General features: G+C 49.7%; 1 protein-coding gene across 1 annotated transcript in view; it reads left to right on the top strand.

The window, feature by feature from the left end:
- The window catches only part of LOC119953684 (dynein heavy chain 17, axonemal-like), an 821504-nt gene that overhangs the window by 455334 nt on the left and 341312 nt on the right, over nt 1-24858 (top strand). The window contains 2 exon segments of the mRNA XM_038778213.1: nt 4252-4390; nt 9282-9509. Coding sequence (XP_038634141.1) covers nt 4252-4390; nt 9282-9509 — 367 coding nt within the window.

Below are 24858 nucleotides of genomic sequence, written 5' to 3'. Positions count from 1 at the left end.
CATGTTGCTCTTTCGGGTGCTTTAATACAATTGTGATGCATCTAATATTTGACACATACATTGAATGTGTACATTTGGCATTGTCATACAGATGGCAGGGTTCTATACAATTGTCCTCATCTCAGTGCACTATGGCTGTAAGGTCTTGGCAGCGACCTTTCCCCATTGCATCTTTGGCTGCTGCCCCAAGCTTTCGTGCATCCTTCAGCACATAGTCCTGGGCTTTGGAATGTGCCAGCCTGTAAAACTTGGTTGCAGGCATCACTTTTCACTGGAAGACCATTAACTTTCAGACAGACAAAAGAGTGCCTTTCATCGAATTGATCATCCACCAGCAGCAGTTGATGTTTGTCCCAGTATACATCCCTGGGAACAGCCCCTAGAGCATAGAGTCCTGCATCACAGAGCTGTTCAGGATGAATCTTGACAAAGGTAGATTGATTCCTGAGATGAAGGATTTGCCTTATGAAGAGAGATTGAGCAGTTAGGCCTATACTCTTTTGAGGTTAGAAATATTTTTTAGGAGAATCGGGCCCCATATTTCACTCACTATTGAAATCAAGCTAAAATAATTGAAGGTCATGTGGCTGACTTTTATATAATTTTGCCATGATGTAGCCAAAAACTCCCCACCTCTCCACGTACAAAGGCTAGTCACAACAAAATTCTATTGGTCTCCAATGCTGCCTCCTCTGCACTTGTCAGTTGCAAGCTATTTTCCCTTTCGTTACTCTTCCTCCGCCTGGTGTTTGGTGCTCTGTTCTACTTCAAGGAGCGAAAGAAGAGATGCATGAGTGCATGCAATGGTACATGCTCACTAAATGGTTAGAGGTCATGGTGAGGGTGATTATGAGGAGTGGCATGATATTGCGTGAGGACGACTGTGACAATTGGAGAGATAGGGATGTGAGAAAATGCATAAAAAGAGAAGGATGGTTGGACCTACAAGGTAAGTGCGGAGGAGGAGTAATGTGTCAGAATAGATTTGAGAAGATAGTGGGCTGGAGTCTCCCAAAATGGGGCTATGTCCCCATGCCGGCGTAAAAACGCTGGCGTTGCACTCCCCAGTTTCCTGCAAAAAATAAAAGTCAATTCACTTACCTTCAGGGGACTAGCAGGGACCCGGAGAGCCTCACGCAGCTTTAGCAGTGGATACAGGCCCCCGGACTTCTGGTTTTGTGTCCGCGCATGCGAATGGCGTTTCTACATCGGGCCGGCCCGATCTCTCCCCCGGCCGCCCATGAAGCCCCCGCCCGATTCCCCCTGCCCTCCACCAGGACTGAGTCCACAGCCACCGCGTGAGAATCCCGACCGGCAGACCATGTTAGTTCCACACCGCCAGGAACCTGGCCGGTTGGGAGCGGAGGTTCGCTGGATGGGCGTCTGGCAATGGCCCCCCATCGGGAAAGTCGATTCTCCGCCCTCGTGCCAAATTCGATTTTGGCGCGGGGCTGTGGAAAATCCAGCCCGGTGTAATATCATCCCAGCTGATGTTACTACTGGATGGTCAGGTCCCTGAGTGGAGTCCCAGCTCAGTAGATCATAACTTTTATTTTTTGTTTAGAGATGTAGATGAACACAGTCACAGGACTGCCAATTAGCTTTGAACAAAATAATAAAACATGTATTAAACCAGAAATGTTTAGTTATAATACACTACTCCCTCACTCCCACTTTACCTTTACAGGTAGATATAGATTTATAAGGGTTAGACAGGTTACAAAATATCTTAGATTCTAATGTTCTTGGCATGTACACATCTATGAAAACCAACAGGTGAAATGTGGTCAGGCTGACCAAATTCTGGAACCAAATGGCAAATTTCATCCAATACAACTTCTGCAGATTTATTATCAAATCCCCTCAGATGTCTGTCATGCTGTGAGCCAACTGCTCTTACTGGCATTCACACAAGGGTTTCCAATTACCACTCTCAAACAACTCACTGAAATTTTCTCTCACACAAATCTCTCTCTCAGATACCTTCTCCCACAAAAATCTCTCGCTCAGATATCTTCATCAAGGATCCACATACAAGATTTTGAATTTTTCTTTCAATATTATTCTGCCCTGGATTGCCAGGTGTTCAAGCTTCCACGCAATCTCTCAGGTATCCAGCCATGCCAACAGAACACCATTGCTTCACAGGCTGTATTAAGGTATCACCAACCTTGGGAGGTTAATTCAGATGTCTGGCTTCTTACTAGCCGACTTCACCAGGTCAGCACCTTGGGCGCGATTCTCCGCCCCCCACGCCGGGTGGGAGAAAAGCGGGAGGGCCTCCCGACATTTTTCACGCCCTCCCGCTATTCTTCCCTCCCCACACCCGACCCACGCCACGAATCGCCACTCGCCGTTTTTTACGGCGAGCGGCGATTCTCCGGGGCCGAGCGGCCGGGCCTTCATGCCCGTTTCAACACGGCAGCAAACACACCTGCTCGCTGCCGTCGTGAAATGGGCGGCAGATGCCCGTTTGGGGCATCTGGGGACCCGATTGGCGCGGCAGTACCACGGCCGTGCCAAGGGGGGCATAGGCCCGCGATCAGTGCCCACCGATCGCGGGCCGTGCATCCGTAACGGACGCACTCTTTTCCCTCCGCTGCCCCGCAAGATCAAGCCGCCACGTCTTGCGGGGCGGCTGAGGGAAAAGACGCCAACTGCGCATGCGCGGGTTGGTGTTGTCCAACCTGCGCATGCGCGGCCGACATCATCGGCCGCGTCAGCCGCCGTGACGCACGGGGCTCCTAGCCCCGCCCATGTGGGAGAATCGGCACCGGAAGTGGGCGTGAAGGCTGCCGTGGGTCACGGCCTGTCCCACGGTAGCCTTTACGATTCTCCGCATTTACGGAGAATCGCGCCCCTTATATTTCTATCTTTATCTGGGAGCCTTTATCTTTGTCTCTTTCTTTAACTTCAGTGAACCTGTTCAGATTCCAGTTTTAAGTCCCTTTAACTTCAATCTTCATGGCACTTCTCTTTTGTTCCCTGATTTCTTGAACTACCTGTTCTTTACCATCTGGAATTTACTTTCTGCCCATACTCTATTGTTCTTCTTCTCTGCTAGCAGTTTCTGTCACGACTGCTTTCTTCTTGGATAATTGGTTCCGACTGAACCACAGTGCTTTTCATTGTGTGCCTCTGGTTGCTAAGCAACAGCCTTGTCTTTTTTTAAACCCAGTTTGTTTTCACATTGTAAACCCTATAATTACAATGCAGGTAGTTTAAAATGAAACTGACATCTACAGACACACAGGCACCTTTGTTTAACATGAGCTAACTGAAGTTTTAACCCTTATACAGAAACAGAAAATTAAACTTATTTAAAGCTATACTTTATTTTTAATACCCATAAATACAAATATAGATTATTTAAAACTACCTCTGTTACCCAAAAGGGAAAGATACGAACAGTAGGACCTAGCTGAATATTCACTTCACTCCACCTGACCTGCCTCAGTCATCAATGTGCATTCTGCACTGAATTCAGAAGATGGCACCATGTTCTTGCTGCTGACCTCCTCCACCAGCTCCAATCAAGGAAGTTTTCTTGGTGTCAGCTGCAATTTCTTCCTTCTGTTGTAGGGAACATTATCTCTGTCTGACTCCTCACAGTTTGCTGCTGCAATCCAAGGGAGTGTCACTGAAAAAAGTGAGGTCTTTCTCCATGCGGAATCAATACTGACATTTGTCTTTCCTGCTCCAAACTTGCATGTTTGTAATGACTTGGAGTTGAAATTATATCGCGCCTGCTTGGATTGGAAAAGTATAATGCAGTGATTGTTCCACTAACAGGTATAGTGCACTCACTTTCAGATTTCCTGCCTGCGAACAGATCCCCACGCAACCCTACACCCAACACCCCACTAGCTCCAATTGCAAGATTCACATGGGGCTACAATTGGCCATAGGGCTTTTGAGCAACTTTGGGTTTGCATCAAGGGGCAAGACGTCCCATTATATATTTCAAAGAAAGATCGTATCAGGTCACAATTTAATGTAATAATGCACAGCTTGTCAATCATTAATAAAAGCAAAAAACAGCAGGTTCAGGATATCTGAAGTAAAAACAAAGTGCTGGAAAACTTCAGGTCTGGCAGCAGCTATGGGAAAAGAAACTGAGTTAACATTTCAAGTCCGATATGACTTCTTCATAATTGGTTGGGTTTTCCAGCATATCCAGTTTTAATTTCTTTCAATAATATGTTTTCTTGCCTGCAGAGATGATGCTTATTATTACTTCTCTTCTTTTAGACCCTGTGCTATGGTTGTACCAGACTTTGAGTTAATTTGCGAAATCATGTTGGTTGCTGAAGGTTTCATTGATGCCAGACTGCTTGCTAGAAAATTTATTACCCTTTACACACTATGTAAAGAACTCCTTTCTAAACAGGTAAGTCAAATAATTATCTATTATAGTAGATTGGTTCTCCTACACAAAAAATGAAGAAGTGCTTTATAGATTCAAAGAATCCCTACAGTGTATAAGGAGGCCATTTGGCTCATCGAGTCTGCACGGACCCTCTGAAAGAGCAATCTATCTCGGCCCACTGCCCTGCCTTATCCCCATAACCCCAACTAACCAATATCCCTGAAGATGAATGGGCAATTTTAGCATGGACTGTGGGAGAAAACCGGAGCATCTGGAGGAAAGCCACACAGACAAGGGGAGAACTTGCAAACTCCACAAAGGCAGTCACCCAAGGACGGAATTGATCCCGGGTTCCTGGTGCTGTGAGGCAGCAATGCTAATTACTGTGGCACCATCTTTGTATCATGTATAGTAAAGACAAAGATATTTTTTCTTAATGTGTTTCCTGAATCATAATTATTTATTAACTGCAATAGGTATAGCTATAACCAACCACATTCTTTCAGTTTTTCGTCCTTTGCCTTTTCCAAAGAGACAAAATCATTGAATATTATAGCATTAAAAAAGACCTTTCAACTGGCTCTTTGAAGGAGTTATCAGTTAGCTCCACTTCCATACTCTTTGCTCAATGCCTTGAAAAATTTCTCCATTCTAGCTTTTATTATGTTCCATTACATTCCCTCATAAAGATTACTGAAGAAACTACTTCCACAGCTTTTTCAGACGGTGTATTCTGGATTGCAACAACATGTTGCGGTAAAATCTGTGCTTGTATCTATGTTTGTGTATTTTGAGGCAGACCTAACTGAAAATGGAAATTGAAAAATGAAACAGAAAAGAGAAGCATAGAAAGGAAACTAACCTTTCCTGTTTCTAAGGAAACAAAAACTGAAATGGAGATTTGGAAACCGAGGGATGAATTTTATGGCCCCCCTGCCAGTGTATTTTAAGTTAGGTTAACCAGCCCACTTCTTCCTACCTATGCCCAAGCTGTCCACCATCTTATGGTAGGCAGGCAAGGCATCAAGCAGCCTGCCTGCCTACTGAGTTCATTTTTACTTAATTCTACCTTTGCCACTATAATGAGTGGGAAGTGGAAGGAAGGTGACCAACCCGCATGTTTCACTGAAGAGACAAAAGGCAGTGGGGAAGAAAAGGGTACCTCCTTTGTGGGGTATCCTCTGTGTCCCACAATATGTTACCACCCCTTTGTGGCTCTCCCTGCTTCCTCCTTCCCCTGGACTCCAAAGCATAATTACTCACCCTTCTCCCTCTATTTTCAGCAGTCCCAATATTGACAAACAATGATTTCATGAACCATGTGATGGGAGGATGAATTTAGGTTGAGAAGTTGAGAAGTTGAGGTTTCCTTGCATGCTGTGGAATTTTAGCTCCAATGCGCATGTCTTTTTTTAAACAAGTTCCCTGCCTAGAAAGCAACCTGACTGGCAGGTTTGGCTTCTGATTGGACAAACACAGTTAACACTGCTGTCTCACAGCTCCTGGGTCCCAGGTTCAATTCCGGCCTCGGGTTCTTGTCGGTGTGGAGCTTCCACTTTCTCCCAGTGTCTACGCGGGTTTCCTCCAGATGCTCCAGTTTCCTTCCACTGTCCAAAGAAGTGCAGGTTAGATGGACTTGCCATGCTAAATTGCCCTTAGTATCCAAAAGGTTAGGTGGGGTTACTGGGTTACGGGGATAGGGTGGAGGTGTAGGCTGAAGTAGGGCGCTCTTTCCGAGGGCCAGTACAGACTCAATGGGCCGAATGGACTCCTTCTGTACTGTAAATTTCTATGATAAGGAACACTTTAGAGGTGATCCCAGGAGCAGGTATGGTCGCTTCTGGTGCATATGAGAAGAGGAAGGGTGTATGGATGTCAGATCTAGGATGCGTCTGCACCTGTTCACTTTTACTTCATTCAGTAATCTAATATGCAACAAATTTGGTCTGTGTGACTTTTCTCTTGACTAAAATGACTTACAGCACCATGTTATTTGTAAGGCTTGCAATGTCTGTTACTAAAACTAACCTTGTTCTGATGACTTTAAACTCTTTTATACCACATTTGTGTAGTCCACAGTATGATTCTCCAGCTGTTTAAAATTTGTACTCTTTTAGATGACTTATTAACTGCTTTAGGAATACCAAATTGTATTTTAAGATGTGTTGTCATACGCTGATACTGGGCTGAATTTTCTGGTTCCATCACGGAGGGGGTGGGGCTGGAAAATCCAGAGAGCCATTTGAAAGTCCATTGATTTTGGTGGGAGCATAAAATCCCAGTGGCAGAAAATTCCACCGACTCACTGCAGAGCAATCCAGCCAGTCCCTTTTTTCTGTTCTGTTTCTGCAGTGCTTATTTATTTCCCTCTGTGGTAACTTGACAACAAAAATAGTTGATAAAAGTTAATCTTCTTTAATATATATATCCACAAGGATCTGTTCTGGGGCCGTTGCTGTTTGTCATTTTTATAAATGACCTAGAGGAGGGCGCAGAAGGATGGGTGAGTAAATTTGCAGACGACACTAAAGTCGGTGGAGTTGTAGACAGTGCGGAAGGATGTTGCAGGTTACAGAGTGACATAGATAAGCTGCAGAGCTGGGCTGAGAGGTGGCAAATGGAGTTTAATGTGGAGAAGTGTGAGGTGATTCACTTTGGAAAGAATAACAGGAATGCGGAATATTTGGCTAATGGTAAAATTCTTGGTAGTGTGGATGAGCAGAGGGATCTCGGTGTCCATGTACATAGATCCCTGAAAGTTGCCACCCAGGTTGATAGGGTTGTGAAGAAGGCCTATGGTGTGTTGGCCTTTATTGGTAGAGGGATTGAGTTCCGGAGCCATGAGGTCATGTTGCAGTTGTACAAAACTCTAGTACGGCCGCATTTGGAGTATTGCGTACAGTTCTGGTCGCCTCATTATAGGAAGGACGTGGAAGCTTAGGAACGGGTGCAGAGGAGATTTACCAGGATGTTGCCTGGTATGGAGGGGAAATCTTATGAGGAAAGGCTGATGGACTTGAGGTTGTTTTCGTTAGAGAGAAGAAGGTTAAGAGGTGACTTAATAGAGGCATACAAAATGATCAGAGGGTTAGATAGGGTGGACAGCGAGAGCCTTCTCCCGCGGATGGAGGTGGCTAGCACGAGGGGACATAGCCTTAAATTGAGGGGTAATAGATATAGGACAGAGGTCAGAGGTGGGTTTTTTACGCAAAGAGTGGTGAGGCCGTGGAATGCCCTACCTGCAACAGTCGTGAACTCGCCAACATTGAGGGCATTTAAAAGTTTATTGGATAAGCATATGGATCATAAGGGCATAGTGTAGGTTAGATGGCCTTTAGTTTTTTTTCCATGTCGGTGCAACATCGAGGGCCGAAGGGCCTGTACTGCGCTGTATCGTTCTATGTTCTATGTTCTATATAAAAATAACCAAGTTTAAAATACAGTATAGACTCAAAAACAGTAGCAGCTAGTTAAACATCAAAATAACAGTAACTGAATAGAATTAAAACTAGCAGCAGTTAAATGGAATAGACATGGATAACAACAGCTATTAATGATGTTGCAGTACTTATTAATGACATCAGTGATGGATTTAACTAAGAAGATGCATAATAATAACACTGTAACACCCTCAAATGTTTATTCAATTTCCTTTTGACAGATAGACAGGGAAACATGATAATGAATACTAAGTTGCGTAATGAGATAAATGTATTTAAAATAAAAAGGGGATATTAAATTAATCAAACAAATTAATCGATGATAGTTTCTTCCTTCCGGAGCACCTGGAGGAAACCCACGCAGACAAGAGGAGAAAGTGCAAACTCCACGCAGACAGTCACCCGAGGCGGGAATTGAACCTGGGTTCCTGGAGCTGTGAGGCAGCAGTGCTAACCATTGTGTCAGTGTGAAAGAACCTGGGGAAGAGATAGCAGAGCACAGCACTATGGGTATTCCTACAGCACATGGACTACTATGGTACAAGTATGGTACTATGGTACAACTGCTCAAAGGCAATTAGGGATGGGCAATAAGTGCTGGTTCAGCCAGTGATGCCCACATCCCATGAACTAATATAAAAAAGGCTACAACTGGATATCCCAGGACTCCAGAGGTTTGATCTGATTGAATGTTTGGGGTACATTTAACCCCTATAACATTTATGCATTCATCTAGCCCTGTGCTTAAGCTTCACTTGGTTGAGAGCTCATTTTTTCGATATGTCTACTGCTACACCTTGCATGCCCTTTTACATTCCTTATTCAACAAAGGTAAGTCCCCTGTCTTGCTGGAGTGAGAGATATGCCATAAAGCTTTAGATTATGGTCAAGTAGAATTCTAATGCTGCTGATGGCCCATCATTCATCATGGATAGTGAGTTTTGAGCTGCTAGATCTGTTCTATCTCTATCCAATTTAGCACAGTTATACTGTAACATAATACCATTGAGAGTATTCTCAGTTTGAAGGCCATGTTATATTATAAAGAAATATATGGGCAGGTGGCCAAAAGCTTGGTCAAGGAAATAGATATTAAGGAGTGACAGGGAGATTAATTTTGTTTCATAAAAATATCAGTGTTTGATTAAAATGGTTGAAAAGCAACTTGTCCAATATTCCCAATCAGAGTTCTGTCACTCATTTTAATGGTTTCCCAAAAATGACACTGATGTACCGTGGTGGAACAATCGAGGCTTTATTGAACAAGATGTTGTGCCTCCTGTAGCTGGAACCAGAATGGCTGCAGCGCAGGAGAGCACACACTTTTATACGCCACCTGCTGGGCGGAGCCAGCAGGCAGGGATTTACCGTTGTACCAGTAATATACTGGTAGTGCCATAATACACACAATATATCACTAGTGGTGACTACCACAGACACCAAATATGTAACATTGTCATTTTATTTTACAGGATCACTATGATTGGGGATTGCGGGCTATTAAGTCTGTGTTGGTTGTGGCTGGCTCTTTAAAAAGAGGTGATCCAACTCGTCCTGAAGAACAGGTTCTTATGAGAGCCTTGAGAGATTTTAATATTCCAAAGATAGTAACAGATGATTTGCCTGTGTTTATGGGACTTATAGGAGATCTATTCCCAGCACTAGACGTGCCAAGGAAAAGAGATTTAGATTTTGAACAGGTAATGTCATTTTTTCTATCAACTATAGTAGTAACGCATATATTTTCAGATCAATATATAGATTCATATACACCATTAAAATCATTTCAGATACTAGACCCAATATAAAAGCAAGAATCATTCTTTCTAAGTCACTTTTCATGTACCATAAACACTACCATTGTAGATTGAGTATATAGAAGTTACTGGGAGCAACCTAATCATGAACAATGTAACTTTCTCTTGTACCCACCTATATAGTTAATTGTGTTTGTTTCTTGTGCATTTAAATTTGGCTTAGTTAAGTTTGCCATTGTAAAAGATTCACTGGGAAAAGTGATCCGAATACCACTGAATTCCAGGTTAAATTTGAAAATAACATACTCCTATCACAAAAAATAATCTTAACGTAAACAAAGCCAATTAGGTGGATATGAAGGAAGAACTATCCAAGGTAAATTGGGGCCTCAGATATTTATAAAGAAAAGATTGGAGGAGGTACAGCAAAGGTTCAGTAAATTGGTCCTTGGGATGAGGGGGTTGTCCCGTGTTAAGAGGCTAAACAAATTGGGGGAAGACAACGATGTAGCAGTATTAACACTGGGCTAGTAATCCAGAGATGCAGAATAATGCCCTGAATAATGATCTAGGTTCGAATCCCATCCATTGGCAGATGGTGAAATTTGAATCTAATAAAAGTCTGGAATTAAAACTCTAATGATGACCATGGGACCATTATCAATTGTCAATTGTCGTACCCCTCTGGTTCACTAATGCCCTGTAGGGAAGGGAATTTGCCCTCCTTGCCCGGTCTGGCATACATGTGTCACCAGTAATGTGATTAGCTCTTAACTGCCCTCTGAAATTATCTAGAAAATCACTCAGTTCAAGGGAAATTCGGGATGAGCAATGCTGGCCCAGCTTGTGACACCCACATCCCATAAATACATTTTAGAAAATGACTTAGACGAAGAGGCAGAGAGTAATGTATCTAAGTGTGCAGATGATGCAAAGGTAAGTGGAAAGGTTAACTTTGGGGAGTACACATAGAGCCTGCAAGAGAATCTTTGTGCGCAAGGAGATTTCTTCCTTTCCTTTGCCACACTCCACACCCCTCACCCCCCCCCCCCCCAACCCCCGCACCATCACCACCCTTGTTGATTTCATAGATTTCATAGAATTTACAGTGCAGAAGGAGGCCATTCAGCCCATCGAGTCTGCACCGGCTCTTGGAAAGAGCACCCTACCCAAGGTCAACACCTCCACCCTATCCCCATAACCCAGTAACCCCACCCAACACTAAGGGCAATTTTGGACACTAAGGGCAATTTATCATGGCCAATCCACCTAACAAAGTTCTTTCAGCAGCAAGTGTTGGAGATCTATGGTCAGCTGATGCCAACGATCAGATCCTGCTGGGCAAAATAAAAAAAAGTGGAGGAGGAGCTGTGCCAGGAACTTGAGGACAGGAAGTGGAATGAGACTCTGCACAGAGTCAACTCTACCTCTTCATGTGCTAGACACTCAGCCTGATACAATTCAAGGTGGTGCTTAGGGCACATTTGACCAGGGCCTGAATTAGTGGGGTTTTTTGCTGACATAGGGGGCAGGTGCGAGCAATGCTCTGGGGGCCCTGCCCATCATTCCCACATATTCTGGTCTTGCCCTCAGCTCGTTAATGTTTGGGTCTCCTTCACCACCATGTCGGGAATTCTTGGGGTTGACTTGGAACCATGCCCTTTGCTATTTTTAGGATCTCAAACTTGCCAGAGTTACAGAAAGGAGCAAAAGCAGATGCTATTGCCTTTGCTTCCTTGATAGCTTGCAGGTGAATCTTCTTTGGCTGGAGGTCCTTGTCTCCACCCAGTGCAGCAGCTTGGCTCAGCGGCCTGATGGAACTTTTGCACTTAGAAAGACATCAACCATCTAATGAGAAGGTTGGCTGAACGGTTCTACCTCAGATGGCAACCGGTTATTTCCGTTTTCAGAGAGTTGGTCACAATGACAGGCTGCGGGGGGGGAGGGAGGTCATTGGGGATTGGTTGTTGTTTCTTTTGGGTTTGTGGGGGATGGATGAAAAGGTTGAAATACTGTTAATTGTTGTACATAAATGGTTGCAATAGTTTATTCAGAAAAATTGTTAAAATAATATATTTTTTTGAAAACTGAAATGGGGGATTGGGTGACGGGGTGGTGGGGTGGTTCTGTATATTGTCTGAATCGGGTTGAAAATTTTGTACGTTTGTAAACTGAAAATTTTAATTAAAATATTTTTTAAAACAATTTTGAAGGGACTAATTAAGCGAGACATTAAGAAATTGTTTCCACTGGTCAGGGATCTAAAATCTGGGGCACAGTCTTAGGATAAGGGGGCAATCATTTAGCGCTAAGGTGAAGGTGCTGTTTAGCACAGGGCTAAATCGCTGGCTTTGAAAGCAGACCAAGCAGGCCAGCAGCATGGTTCGATTCCTGCAACAGCCTCCCTGAATAGGCGCCGGAATGTGGCAACTAGGGGCTTTTCACAGTAACTTCATTTGAAGCCTACTTGTGACAATAAGTGATTTTCATTTCATTTCATTCAAGGGAAACCACTTCACTCAAAGGGTGGTGAATCTTTGGCATTCTCTCCCCAGGGGGATGCTCCAACATTGGGATATATTTTAAGGCTGGCATAGGTGAATTTTTGGTCTCAGGATCAAGGAATCTGGGGAAGTGGATTTGAGGCCCAAAATCTGTAATGATCATTTTGGATGGCAGAGCAAGCTCAAAAGAGGTCTACTCCTCACATTTCTCATGGTCTTGAATCAAAAGGCTGGACATTTGGGACTGGATTCTCCATTCTAGAGACTAAGTGCTGTCGCCGGGACTGAAACGGTGATGTTCTACGATCCTGAGAGAGCCGCCGGTCCCAGAGCCCAATTCACAAAATGCAAATGGGCCAGCACCATCACCGCGTGGAACGTGCAATTCCAACCGATGCTGGCATCGGATTAGCTGCTGTCCGGATTGGCACTGGAGAACCTGACAAGCTGGAGCTCCATATAAGCACTCCATTCCCCACACACTCTCATTCCAGCCAAGAAGGTGGCACCACGAAGAGTTGCCCGAATGTTCATCAGCGTAGAGCTCAAGACACTGCTGGACACGTCCAAGAGAGATGGGACACCCTGTTCCCTGGGCTGGGAAGGAGGCTGTCCCCCATGGATGTCAACCGGGCATGGGCACAGGTAGCAGAGGCTGAGAGTGCCATGGGCCCCACTGCGAGGACTGGACAGCACTGCAGGACGAAGCAGCATGATCTCCTCAGAGCAGCCCAGGTGAGTCACCACCGTGGCTGGCACCACCCCTGCCCCCCCGCCTTCTACTTCCACCCACCACAATGCGCCCCCCACCAGGTGGGCGATCTGGCAGCGATGGCTAAGGATGGGCATCTCTCCTGGCAGATATGGTACCCCCTCCCTCCGTGCCCCTGGCACCACCCTTGACCCACAGATCTCCAGCCCCCTCCACCCTGAACTACATGTCACCACCCATACCACCCGACGTGGCCAGGTTCCCGCACACAGGCCACCAGCTGCGGACTCCCTAAGCTGCCCACATCCAAATATCTCACACTGTGCATTACCTGTCCCCCTAAGAGAAGGTGGCCCACAAGTGGGCAGCACGGTAGCATTGTGGGTAGCACAAATGCTTCACAGCTCCAGGATCCCAGGTTCGAATCCTGGCTTGGGTCACTGTCTGTGTGGAGTCTGCACGTTCTCCCCGTGTGTGCGTGGGTTTTCTCCGGGTGCTCCGGTTTCCTCCCACAGTCCAAAGATGTGCAGGTTAGGTGAATTGGCCAGGCTAAATTGCCCTCAGGGTCCAAATTGCCCTTAGTGTTAGGTGGGGTTACTGGGTTATGGGGATAGGGTGGAGGTATGGGCTTGGGTAGGGTGCTCTTTCCAAGAGCCAGTGCAGACTCGATTGGCCGAATGGCCTCCTTCTCCACTGTAAATTCTATGAACCCCGGAAGTGAGGGCAGACCAGAAGGGGCCCACAGACCTGTGGCTCTCCGCTGTGGCGTTGGACCTGGTCTGTGGGGTGGTAATGGGCGAGCAGAGGTGGAGGTCGGCATAGGACAGCCATGTGAACCCCTGATGCATTGTGATGTTCCTCAGGTACAGTCATCCCTCCCCCACACACCACGCCCACCCGCAGTCAACCATTCGTCCTAAATTGAGCCTTACAGGGTCACCACCGGACACTGGGAAACCTACCCTGTGTCCCCCTCCCCAACCCGCAACACTCCAGAGAACACATCCGTAGACGACACCAACTTCGCTTCACTGCTGTCACCAACACTCTCCGCCATCCCAGGGACACTTACCTTGTCTGGGCATTTTAATGAAGAGGCTCCTGGGGCGCTACCTGGTGTGCACCACACACCTGCTGCAGTACATCAGGTGGAGGTGGGAACACTGGAGGGGCCAGCGGGTCGGAGAGCAGCCCGACCCCAAGGACTAGCTGCTGTCCAGACAGGTCTTTCACTTTTGAAAAGGGCAGTCCCATCAATGCTGGAGGTGCAGACACAGAGACGGGGACTACATGAGGGGGTGTCAGCAACCATCCAGCGCCTACAGGTGGAGTTGGAGGAGTGTCCTGCTCCCATCCATGTGTGCTACCCAGGCCAACACTGAACAGGTGGCGTCCGAGGTGAAGGCCTTGGGTGCGAAAGTGTTGGCCATGAGTCAAAATGTCAAAGGCCTTTTGCACAGTGTGCAGGTGGTGGCTGAGGCATAGTACAGGGAAGTCCTGTCACAGGCAGATATGTACCAGGGACACATGGACATTGCTGCGGTGCTCCAGAGCGTGGCCCAGTCACAATAGACATAGCTGCGAAAGCCAAGAGCAGTGGCTGGGCGCTGGCTGACCTGAGCCAGTCACAGAAGAACTTGGCATAGTTACTGAGTGAACTGGTACAGTCCCAAAGAGCTATGGCCCAGTCTCTGCCGCGAGCAATGAGACTCTGGTCACACAAGAGCGAGCTTCCAAGACTGGCAGAGCCAGACTACGGAGGTGACCCGGCAGCTCGCTCTAGCCAGAACCCATCCAAGGGAGTAGCCCAGGGATCATTGGAGGCGATGGGACCCATGTGGATGACTCCTGCAGTGAAGGTGCCGGAGCGCCGCTTTACCTCTGAATCCCCCCCATCTGTCCTTGGCACATCTGATGGGCAGCAGGCAGAACTGAGTGGCACCACGATACCTGGGACGATTGGGGCAGGAGGGTTTTCGTAGTGCGCCACAGGGAAAGGTGGCGGAGGGCAAGTGGAGTGCACTGCCCACCCAGTGGTCGGCAGAGCAACTTGTGGAGTTCTTGAATAACTAGTTTCAGCAGCAGAGGAAATAGTCCCTGGATGACCTGACCAAGGTGGTGGAGCTGCTGAGATCTGGATCCAGGGCTTCCAGGGCTTGGCGATCCAGAAAGTGGAGGAGGAGATGGGAGAGCACAAGGAGCAGTTGGACTCTTTGGTGGCTAAGGTCGGAGTGTTGGGGAGAGCCAGAAATAACTGAGAGAGAAGGTATAGGATTTGGAGAATCGCTCCAGAAGGCAAAACCTAAGAATTGGCAGGATGCTTGAAGATATTGAAGGTGTGGAGGCCACAGTGTATGTGACAAGGATGCTGGAGAAGTTGATTGGCACGGGGGCCTTCATCGGTCCCTGGAGGCGGACCGAGTGCACAGGGCACTGAGGAGAAGGCCGCAGGCGGGTGAACTGCCAAGGGTGATGAGGTGCGTTTGCACCGCTTTCTGGACAAGGAGAAGATCCTTTGATGTGCAAGACAGACCTGGAAATGTACCTGGGAAGGGAATGAACTGCCAGTGTACCAAGATTTGGGTGCAAAGCTGGTGAAGAGGAAGACCCGGTTTATCCAGATTAAGGCTGCTCTCTTCAAAAAGGGAGTGATATTTGGGGTATTGTACCCGGCCCGCCTATGGGTGACTTTCCAGAACAAGAGTTTTATTTTGACATGCCAGAGGAGGCGATTGAATTTATGAAGGACAAATGACTGTGAGGAATGTGAGGACATTGAACTTTGGAGGAGTTTTGGGTGCTCTTTAAAGTGTTTGGTGTCGGATTTTCGGGGGTACAGGGGAGCAATGATGAACAGTGTGCCTTTCGTTGCTCTTGATGGATAGATGGTTGGGTTGGTTGGTGAGGAGAGCAACAGGAGGGAGGAAAAAGTGTTGAAGGCCTTGGCTGGAGGCCACCATCTAGCTGGGTGGGCTAGTTAATGGGAGTGAAGTTGGGAAGTTGCCAGAAGAAAGGCACGGGGAAGGGGAGGGAGTTGTTTTTTTGTTTGAGGGGGGTGGCTGGGGGGATTGCTGACATGATGCGACACATTTGGGAAGAGATCGTTGACGGTGGAAATCCGAGGGTGGGCCTGGAGGGTCATGTGACGCGGCCATGTGCTGCTTCAAAAGGGGGTATGGTTGATTGGCAGAGGAAAGAGGCGGGGAGACCCCAACCAGGCTGGTCGCGTTGAATGTGAGCGGTTTGAATGGGCAATCCAGAAAGTGGAGCAGGAGGTGGGAGAGCACAAGGAGCAGTTGGACTCTTTGGTGGGGTAGGTCACGTCTGCTCATGCATCTAAGGAGTTTGAAGGCAGATGTAGCTTTTTTGCAGGAGACGCACCTGAGGTTGGGGGACCAGGCGAGGCTGAGAAAGGGATTGGTGGGGTAGGTGTTTCATTCGGGGCTGGATATGAAGACAAGGTTAATAAGTGGGTTGTGTTCAAGGTGGGGAGTTTGTGGCTGATCCGGGGTAGAGATATGTGATGGTTAGTGGAAAGTTGAGGGGATGCCAGTGGTTTTGGTAAATGTCTATGCCCCGAACTGGGATAATTGTGAATTTTATGAAGCGGGTGTTAGGGAGGATCCCGGACTTGGACTTGCATCGGCTGATTATGGGCGGGGATGTGGATTTTAACATGGTCATAGACCTGAGCTTAGACTGGTCGAGCCTCAAGTCGTTGAGGGTGTTGGCGAAGGAGCTGAGGGGGTTTACAGAGCACCATGGGTGGGGTAGGTGAACCCGTGGAAGTTCGAGAGACCGAGGGCGAAGGAGTTTTCATACTTCTCCCATGTGCACCAGGTGTACTCTCGGATTGATTTTTTTCGTGCTCGACAAGACGCTTTTGGCGGGGGTGGCTGACTTGGAGTATTCGCCGATTGTGGTTTCCGACCACGCGCCGCACTGGGTGGGACCCAGGGAGGGTCCCCGCACTCTCAGTGGAGGCTGACTGTGGAGTTGCTGGTGAATGAGGAGGTGTGTGAGTGGGTGTGGGGTGCCATTCAGGGATACGTGGAGCTGAACGGCACTGCGGAAGTCACGGCTGCCATGCTGTGGGAGGTACTCAAAGCGGAAGTCAGGGGGAGTTTATATTAGCCTGGGTTTTATAGGGAGAAAACAGAGCGGGAGGAGAGGGCAAGCATGAGATTTTGAGGGTGGACAGAGATACTGGAGGCTGTTGAAGGAGAGGATCCAGGTTTGGGCCAGTCTACACGGGGAAGGCAGTGGAGCAGTTACGGAGGGCCAGTGTATGATTATGGGGAGAAGGCGAGTAGGATGTTGGTCCATCAGTTGAGAAAGCAAGAGGTGGCGAGGAAGATTGGCAGAGTTAGGGATGTTAAGGGCAAGGTGGTGATGGACCAAGAGGGAGTTAAGGGGTGTTTGAGGCATTTTAAAGAAATCTATACGAGTCGGAACCCCCAGCCATGGAGGGGGGGATGTGATGGTTCCTGGATGCATTAGAGTTTCCCAAAGTAGAGGAGGGGCTGGATCCGGGAATGGGCCCCAATTGGGCTGAGGCTGCTGATGGAGGAGTGTGGAGACGATGCAGGTATGGCCCCGGGGCTGGACGGATTCCCGGTAGAGTTCCATAAAAGGTTTGGGGTGGACCTTGGACCTCTGCTGGTGAAAGTGTACAATGAAGCAAGAGAGGGGGGAGAACTCCCCCCTACATTGTCACAGGCTTCCATCTCCCTGATGGATAAAGATCCGGAGCAGTGTGGGTCGTACCACCCAATATCGATGTTAAACATGGATGCCAAGTTAGTAGCAAAGGTGTTGGCATTGCAAATTGAGGACTGTGTCCCAGGGGTGATAGATGAAGATCAAACGGGTATTGTGAAGGGGAGGAAGTTGTCAATGAAGCTACACAATGTAACCATGATGCCTTCAGAGAGGCAGGAGGCGGAGGGAGTGGTGGCGATGGACGCGTGGAAGACATTTGATCGAGTGGAGTGGGCATATTTGTTGGAGATGCTGGGGTGGTTCGGGTTCAGGCAAATTGGATCCAGCTGTTGTATAAGGCACCAATTTCAAGTGTGCAGACGAACCGAGTGAGTTTGGGGTACATTGGGCTGCATTATGGGATGAGGCAGGGGTGCCCGCTCTCCCCGTTGGCGATAGAGCCGCTGGCAATGGGGCGTTGAGAGACTGGAGAGTGATTGGGCGGGAAGGCGTCAAGCATAGGGTCACATTGTATGCAGACGATCTGCTGCTGTATGTTTCGGACCCGTTGGGCATATCGGAGGCATCATGGTGATCCTGGGCAGGTTGGCCGGTTCTCTGGGTACAAATTGAATATGGGAAAAAGCAAGGTGTTCCCAATTGAGATTAGAGGGCAGGATTAGAGGCTAGGAGGATTGTCATTTCGAGTGGTGGGAGTGGGCTTTAGATATTTGGGTATCCTGGTAGCGCGGAGCTGGGTGCAGTTGCACAAACTGAACCTGGTTTGGTTGGTGGAGTAGATGAGGACGGACTTTAAGAGGTGGGATCCGCTGCCGCTGTCGTTTGTGGGATGTGAACAGTGCTGGTTAGGCCAGCATTTATTGTCAATCCATCATTGTCCTTGAGAAGATGGTAGTCTCCTGTTGTCTTCAACCTCTGCAGTCCATCTGTTGTAAGAACAGCCACAGTGCTGTTAGGGAGGAATTTGACCCATTGACAATGAAGGAATGGCAAAATATTTCAAAGTCAGGATGTTGGGTGACTTGGAGGGAACTTCCAGGTGGTGGTTGTGGTAGTATGACTAGGGAGATTATGGTACCCTAGAACCAAGCTGCCATTGGTGCAGAAGACTCGCTGCCCATTGGCCCAGGCAAGTCATGTGCCTCTCTGCCAATTGGCTGAGGCTAGTCATGTGACTCCCCACCGATTGGCTGAGAGGTTGGTAGCTCCGCCTACGAGGCGGGGTATAAGAACCCGTACCGGCTGGCAGTCGGCCTTTCTCTGTACGTCTACTGCCGGGCACACATCTAGTGTATTAAAGCCTGTTGTTTGGAACTACTTCACGACTCGAGTCCAATTGACGGTGCATCAATTTAATACACTAGAATTTTGAAATGGAGCTACGGATCAAGCCAGAAGGCCTCCGCATCAACCCGCATGCTGCAAACGCGTCAGCAACGTTTAAACATTGGCTGGCGTGTTTCAACAGCTACCTTACCACAGCGAAAACCGCCCGACAAGGGAACAGAAATTCCACATCCTCCACTCGTGCGTGGGCACCGCCGTCTACTCTCTGATAGAGGACGAACTGGACTATGACGCCGCTATGGACCTGCTGAAGGGACATTTCATCAGGCCAGTGAATCAGGTCTACGCGTGGCACCTCCTGGCTACGAGGCAACAATTCCCCGGTGAGTCCCTCAACCAATTCTATCGGGCCCTCATTGTCCTGGGGAGAAATTGCGCCTGCCCACAGGTCACTGCGGCCGAACACACCGAACTCTTGATCCGTGACGCCTACGTTGCGGGCATGCAATCATCCAAGATACGCCAGAGGCTTCTGGAAAGGACACTTTAAACCTCGCTGAGGCACGGACCCTCGCATCCTCCTTGGAGGTCGCTGACTGCAACGCCCGCGCGTATGCCCCCGGCCGTGTGGCGGCCCCTTGGGCAGCGTGGCACGCAACCCCCCCTCGCCCCCGCCGATTCTGACCCCCCCCCCAGACCTGCACTGCGGGTCGCCCCGATAAGCCCACGGGCCCACTGCTACTTTTGCGGTAAGGCCAAGCACCCCCGCCCGCGCTGCCCGGCCCGCACCGCAACCTGTAAAAGCTGCGGCAAGAAGGGCCACTTTGCAGCCGTCTGCCAATCTAAATCGGTCATGCCGTCCCGAACAGCGACCGCGGGTCCCCCCCTGCGCTCCTCTAGGGCCCCGTGCGGCCCATGGACCTCGCTGCCTCCACCCCCCCACCGCCACGAGTGATCCCCGGATGCCGCCATTTTGGGCCTCCAACGCCACGTGCGATCCCCGGGCGCCGCCATTTTGGGCCCCCGACTCCACGTTCAACCCCTGGGCGCCGCCATCTTGTTCACCCCCCACCACGTGCGGCCGACGGGTGTCGCCATCTTGGTTCAGCACGGAGAACCCCGCAAGTGACTACTCAATGACGGATGATGACTCAGTTCCTGCCACGACTTGCCTCGGTGACGCTGGATCAATCAAGGCCCCGCACGCTTTCCACGGCGACCACACAGATCCTCCTCAACGGTCATGAGATGAGCTGCCTACTGGACTCCGGGAGCACACAGAGTTTCGTCCACCCCGACACGGTAAGACGCTGCGCGCTCCCCGTTCACCCAGTGAAACACAAAATCACTCTGGCCTCTGGTTCGCACTCAGTCCAAATCACCGGGTGCTGCGTAGCGGACCTCACGGTCCAGGGGAGTGTTCGTAAAAACTATAAACTCCTCGTCCTCCCCCGCCTTTGCACACCAGCACTCCTAGGACTGGATTTTCAGTGCAACCTGCAGAGCTTAACTTTCAAATTCGGCGGCCTTATTCCCCCCTTACTGTCTGCAGCCTCCTGTCCCTCAAGGTCGACCCCCCTTCCTTGTTTGCAAACCTCACCCCGGATTGCAAACCCGTCGCCACCAGGAGCAGACGGTACAGTGCCCAGGACCAGACCTTCATCAGGTCCGAGGTCTAAAGGCTTCTGAAGGAAGGGGTCATAGAGGCTAGCAACAGTCCCTGGCGAGCACAAGTGCTGGTGGTTAGGACTGGGGAGAAAAACCGGATGGTCATTGACTACAGTCAGACCATCAACAGGTTTACGCAGCTGGACGCGTATCTTGGTCTTCCAAAGGGAGATGGACCGAATGGTTGACCAATACGGTTTACAGGCAACCTTCCCGTATCTCGACAATGTCACCATCTGCGGCCATGACCAGCAGGACCACGACATCAACCTCTGCAAATTCCTCCGTACCGCAAAACTCCAAAACTGGAAAAGGAGGCACAGGCCATAGTAGAAGCTATGCGACATTGGAGGCACTATCTGGCCGGCAGGAGGTTTACCCTCCTCACAGACCAACGGTCAGTGGCCTTTATGTTCGATAATGCACAGACTGGACCGAATGGTTGACCAATACGGTTTACGGGCAACCTTCCCGTATCTCGACAATGTCACCATCTGCGGCTATGACCAGCAGGACCACGACATCAACCTCCGCAAATTCCTCCGTACCACAAAACTCCTTAACCTCACTTACAATAAGGATAAGTGCGTGTTCAGCACCGACCGTCTAGCCATCCTCGGCTACGTAGTGCGTAACGGAGTGATAGGCCCCGACCCCGAACGCATGCGCCCCCTAATGGAACTCCCTCTCCCCAACTCCCTCAAAGCTCTCAAACGCTGTCTGAGCTTCTTTTCCGATTATGCCCGGTGGGTCCCTAACTATGCCAAAAAAGCCCGCCCTCTCATCCAGTCCAACACGTTCCCCCTGTCGATGGAGGCCCGCCAGGCCTTTAACAGCATCAAAGCGGATATCGCAAAGGCCACAATGCGCGCTATCGACGAGTCCCTCCCATTCCAGGTCGAGAGTGACGCGTCTGATGTAGCTCTGGCGGCCACCCTGAACCAAGCGGGCAGACCCGTGGCCTTCTTCTCCCAGACCCTCCACGCTTCCGAACTCCGCCACTCCGCGGTGGAAAAGGAGGCACAGGCCATAGTAGAAGCTATGCGACATTGGAGGCACTATCTGGCCGGCAGGAGGTTTACCCTCCTCACAGATCAACGGTCAGTGGCCTTTATGTTCGATAATGCACAGAGGGGCAAGATCAAGAACGACAAGATCTTGTGGTGGCGGATCGAGTTGTCCACGTACAACTACAATATCTTGTATCGTCCTGGGAAGCTCAACGAGCCTCCTGATGCCCTGTCCCGCGGTACCTGCGCCAACGCACAGGTAGACCGCCTCCGCACCCTCCACGCGGACCTCTGCCATCCACCCGCTTCTTTAATTTCATTAAGACCCGCAACCTGCCCTACTCCATCGAAGAGGTCAGGACAGTCACTAGGGACTGCCACATTTGCACGGGAGTGCAAACCGCACTTTTACCGCCCCGAGCAAGCGCATCTGATAAAGGCTTCCCGCCCCTTTGAACGTCTCAGCATGGACTTCAAAGGTCCCCTCCCCTCCAACAACCGCAACACGTATTTCCTAAACGTGATTGACGAGTACTCCCGCTTCCCGTTCGCCATCCCATGCCCCCACATGACCACGACAACCATCATCAAAGCCCTCCACTCCATTTTCTCCCTTTTCGGTTACCCCGCGTACATCCATAGCGACCGGGGGTCCTCCTTTATGAGCGACGAGCTGCGTCAATTCCTGCTTAGCAGGGGCATCGCCTCTAGCAGGACGACCAGTTACAACCCCCGGGGTAACGGTCAGGTCGAGAGGGAGAACGGTACGGTCTGGAAGACTGTCCTGCTAGCCCTGTGGTCCAGGTGTCTCCCGGTCTCCCACTGGCAAGAGGTCCTCCCAGACGCCCTCTACTCTATTCGGTCTCTCCTCTGTACTGCCACGAATCAAACACCTCACGAACGTCTTCTTGTTTTCCCCAGGAAGTCTTCCTCAAGGGACCCCGCTCCCGACCTGGCTGGCCACCCCCGGGCCCACGTGCGGGTGCACAAGTCCGACCCGTTGGTTGAAAGAGTCCAGTTACTCCACGTGAACCCGCAGTATGCGTATGTGGAGTATCCCGACGGGCGACAGGATACTGTCTCCCTTCGGGTCCTGGCACCCGCCGGAGTGCGGCCGCACCCCCCCAGCACCAGCACCCCCCCCCCCCCCCCCCCCCTCCAGTCCCAACCGCCCCCGGCGCCCCTGCAACCCAGCGCACAGGAACCCCCTCCCCCGGCCCGGCCACCGCTAGCCCCGACCAGGGGTACGGACACAGGACCACGACGGCCGCTCCCGGAGTCACGGACGACCACCGCTCCAACATCACCGGCACCGCTGCGCAGGTCCAGCAGGACATCGAAGGCACCCATCCGGCTGATCGAGTCAATTTGATGTACTGATGGACTTTATGGACTCTTGTGTCTTGCACATGTTCCTTGCCTGTTTCTTTTTTTCATTTTTTAAATTGATTGTTCTCTTGTACACTGTATGCAGTGATATTGCTTTCTTCCACATTCGTCGCGGGCCAGTGGGCAGCCATAGATACCTTGGTACAGCTTGAAATATCTCTAGTCATACTACCAGTCTTATGGGGCACACCCCCCTCTCTTCCGCCTCTCCTCTCCCCCCCCCCCCCCCACCCCCCCTCTTTCTCAACAAGGGGTGAATATGGTAGTATGACTAGGGAGATTACGGTACCCTAGAACCAAGCTGCCATTGGTGCAGAAGACTCGCTGCCCATTGGCCCAGGCAAGTCATGTGCCTCTCTGCCAATTGGCTGAGGCTAGTCTTGTGACTCCCCACCGATTGGCTGAGAGGTTGGTAGCTCCGCCTACGAGGCGGGGTATAAGAACCCGTACCGGCTGGCAGTCGGACTTTCTCTGTACGTCTACTGCCGGGTACACATCTAGTGTATTAAAGCCTGTTGTTTGGAACTACTTCACGACTCGAGTTCAATTGATGGTGCATCAGTGGTGTCCCATACATACGCTGCCCTTGTGCTTTCCAGGTTTGGAAGTTGCTGTTTAAGGAGCTTTGGTGAGTTACTACAGTGCATCTTGTAGATGGTAAACACTGCTGCCACTGTGTGCCGGTGGTGGAAGGAGTGAATATTGAAATTGGTAGATGGGGCGCCAATTAAGCAAGCTACACCTGGATGGTTTCAAGCTTTTTGAGTGGTGTTGGAACTGTAAATTTCAAGGAAAGTGGAGAGTTTGCCACAACATCCCTGACTTATGCCCTGTCGATACTCTGCAGAATTCATAACGTCTATCTTGCTCTTGTATCCACAGTATTTATATGGTTGTCCAGTTCAGTTTCTGGTCAATGATAACCCAGGATGTTGATAGTGCGGATTTAACGATGATAATGCCATTGAGTGTCCATGGCTATGTTTACATTCTGTCTTGTTGGAGAAAGCCACTGCCTGGCACTTGCGTAGCACGAATGTGAATTGCCATTTATCAGCCCAAGACTGACTATTGTCCAGGTCTTGCTGGACACAGACAACTTCATTATCTGAGGAGCCGGGAATGGGGCTGAATATGGTGCAAACAAGCCTCAACATCCTCACTTCTGATCTTATGATGGAGAGAAGACCATTGATGAAAGAGCTGTAGATAACTGAGCCTGGATCCTTGCCGCTTGCCAGGCAGGCGTCTGCTAGGGATGGGAGGTCTTGTGGGGAGTAGCCAGGGGAAGGACTGTGGGGTCGTGGTTTGCGGGTTAGGTTACATGCAAGGCCGGACCCATGTTGTACGGTGCAACCAGTGCAGGTCGTCAGTCGTGCGCATGTGCGGCTCGGGACCCATCATTCTCCAGACGTTTTCGGTGCGACCCACAGGTGTTTCACGAGACACGGGTGCTAGCCACTCACTGGGACCGGAATCGGTGACGGGTTTGCACTGATTTTCCTGACGTGAACCTCCCGACAATTCTCCGTTTGAGCCCGCACTTAGTCGCAGAAATGGAGAATCCCGCCCAGAGAATTTCAAACGAAAGGCACAAGGCATCAAATGAAGGGCAGCACGGTAGCACAAATGGCTAGCACTGTGGCTTCACAGCGCCAGGGTCCCAGGTTCGATTACCCGCTGGGACACTGTCTGTGCAGAGTGTGGTAGTCACCACTGTTACTTATATCATAAACGGGATGCAATACAGTAAGGCTCCTGTACAACAGGTACGGGGGGTAGATCCCTGCCTGCTGGCTCCGTCCAGTAGGCGGAGTATAAATGTGTGGGCTCACCGAGCTGCAGCCATTTCGGCAGCAGCTGCAGGAGGCTACACATCTCTGCTTAATAAAGCCTCGATTACACTCTATTCTCGTCTCTTCGTAATTGATAGTGCATCAATTTAGTAAGCAGAGATTTTACAACAATGGACTTCCGCATCAAGCCAGATCGCCTGCAGC

Source organism: Scyliorhinus canicula, chromosome 18, assembly GCF_902713615.1.
Source record: "Scyliorhinus canicula chromosome 18, sScyCan1.1, whole genome shotgun sequence".
NCBI classification, from domain to species: Eukaryota; Metazoa; Chordata; class Chondrichthyes; order Carcharhiniformes; family Scyliorhinidae; genus Scyliorhinus; species Scyliorhinus canicula.
Note: the sequence above shows the minus strand (reverse complement) of the source record. Positions and strands in the feature narration are given on the sequence as shown.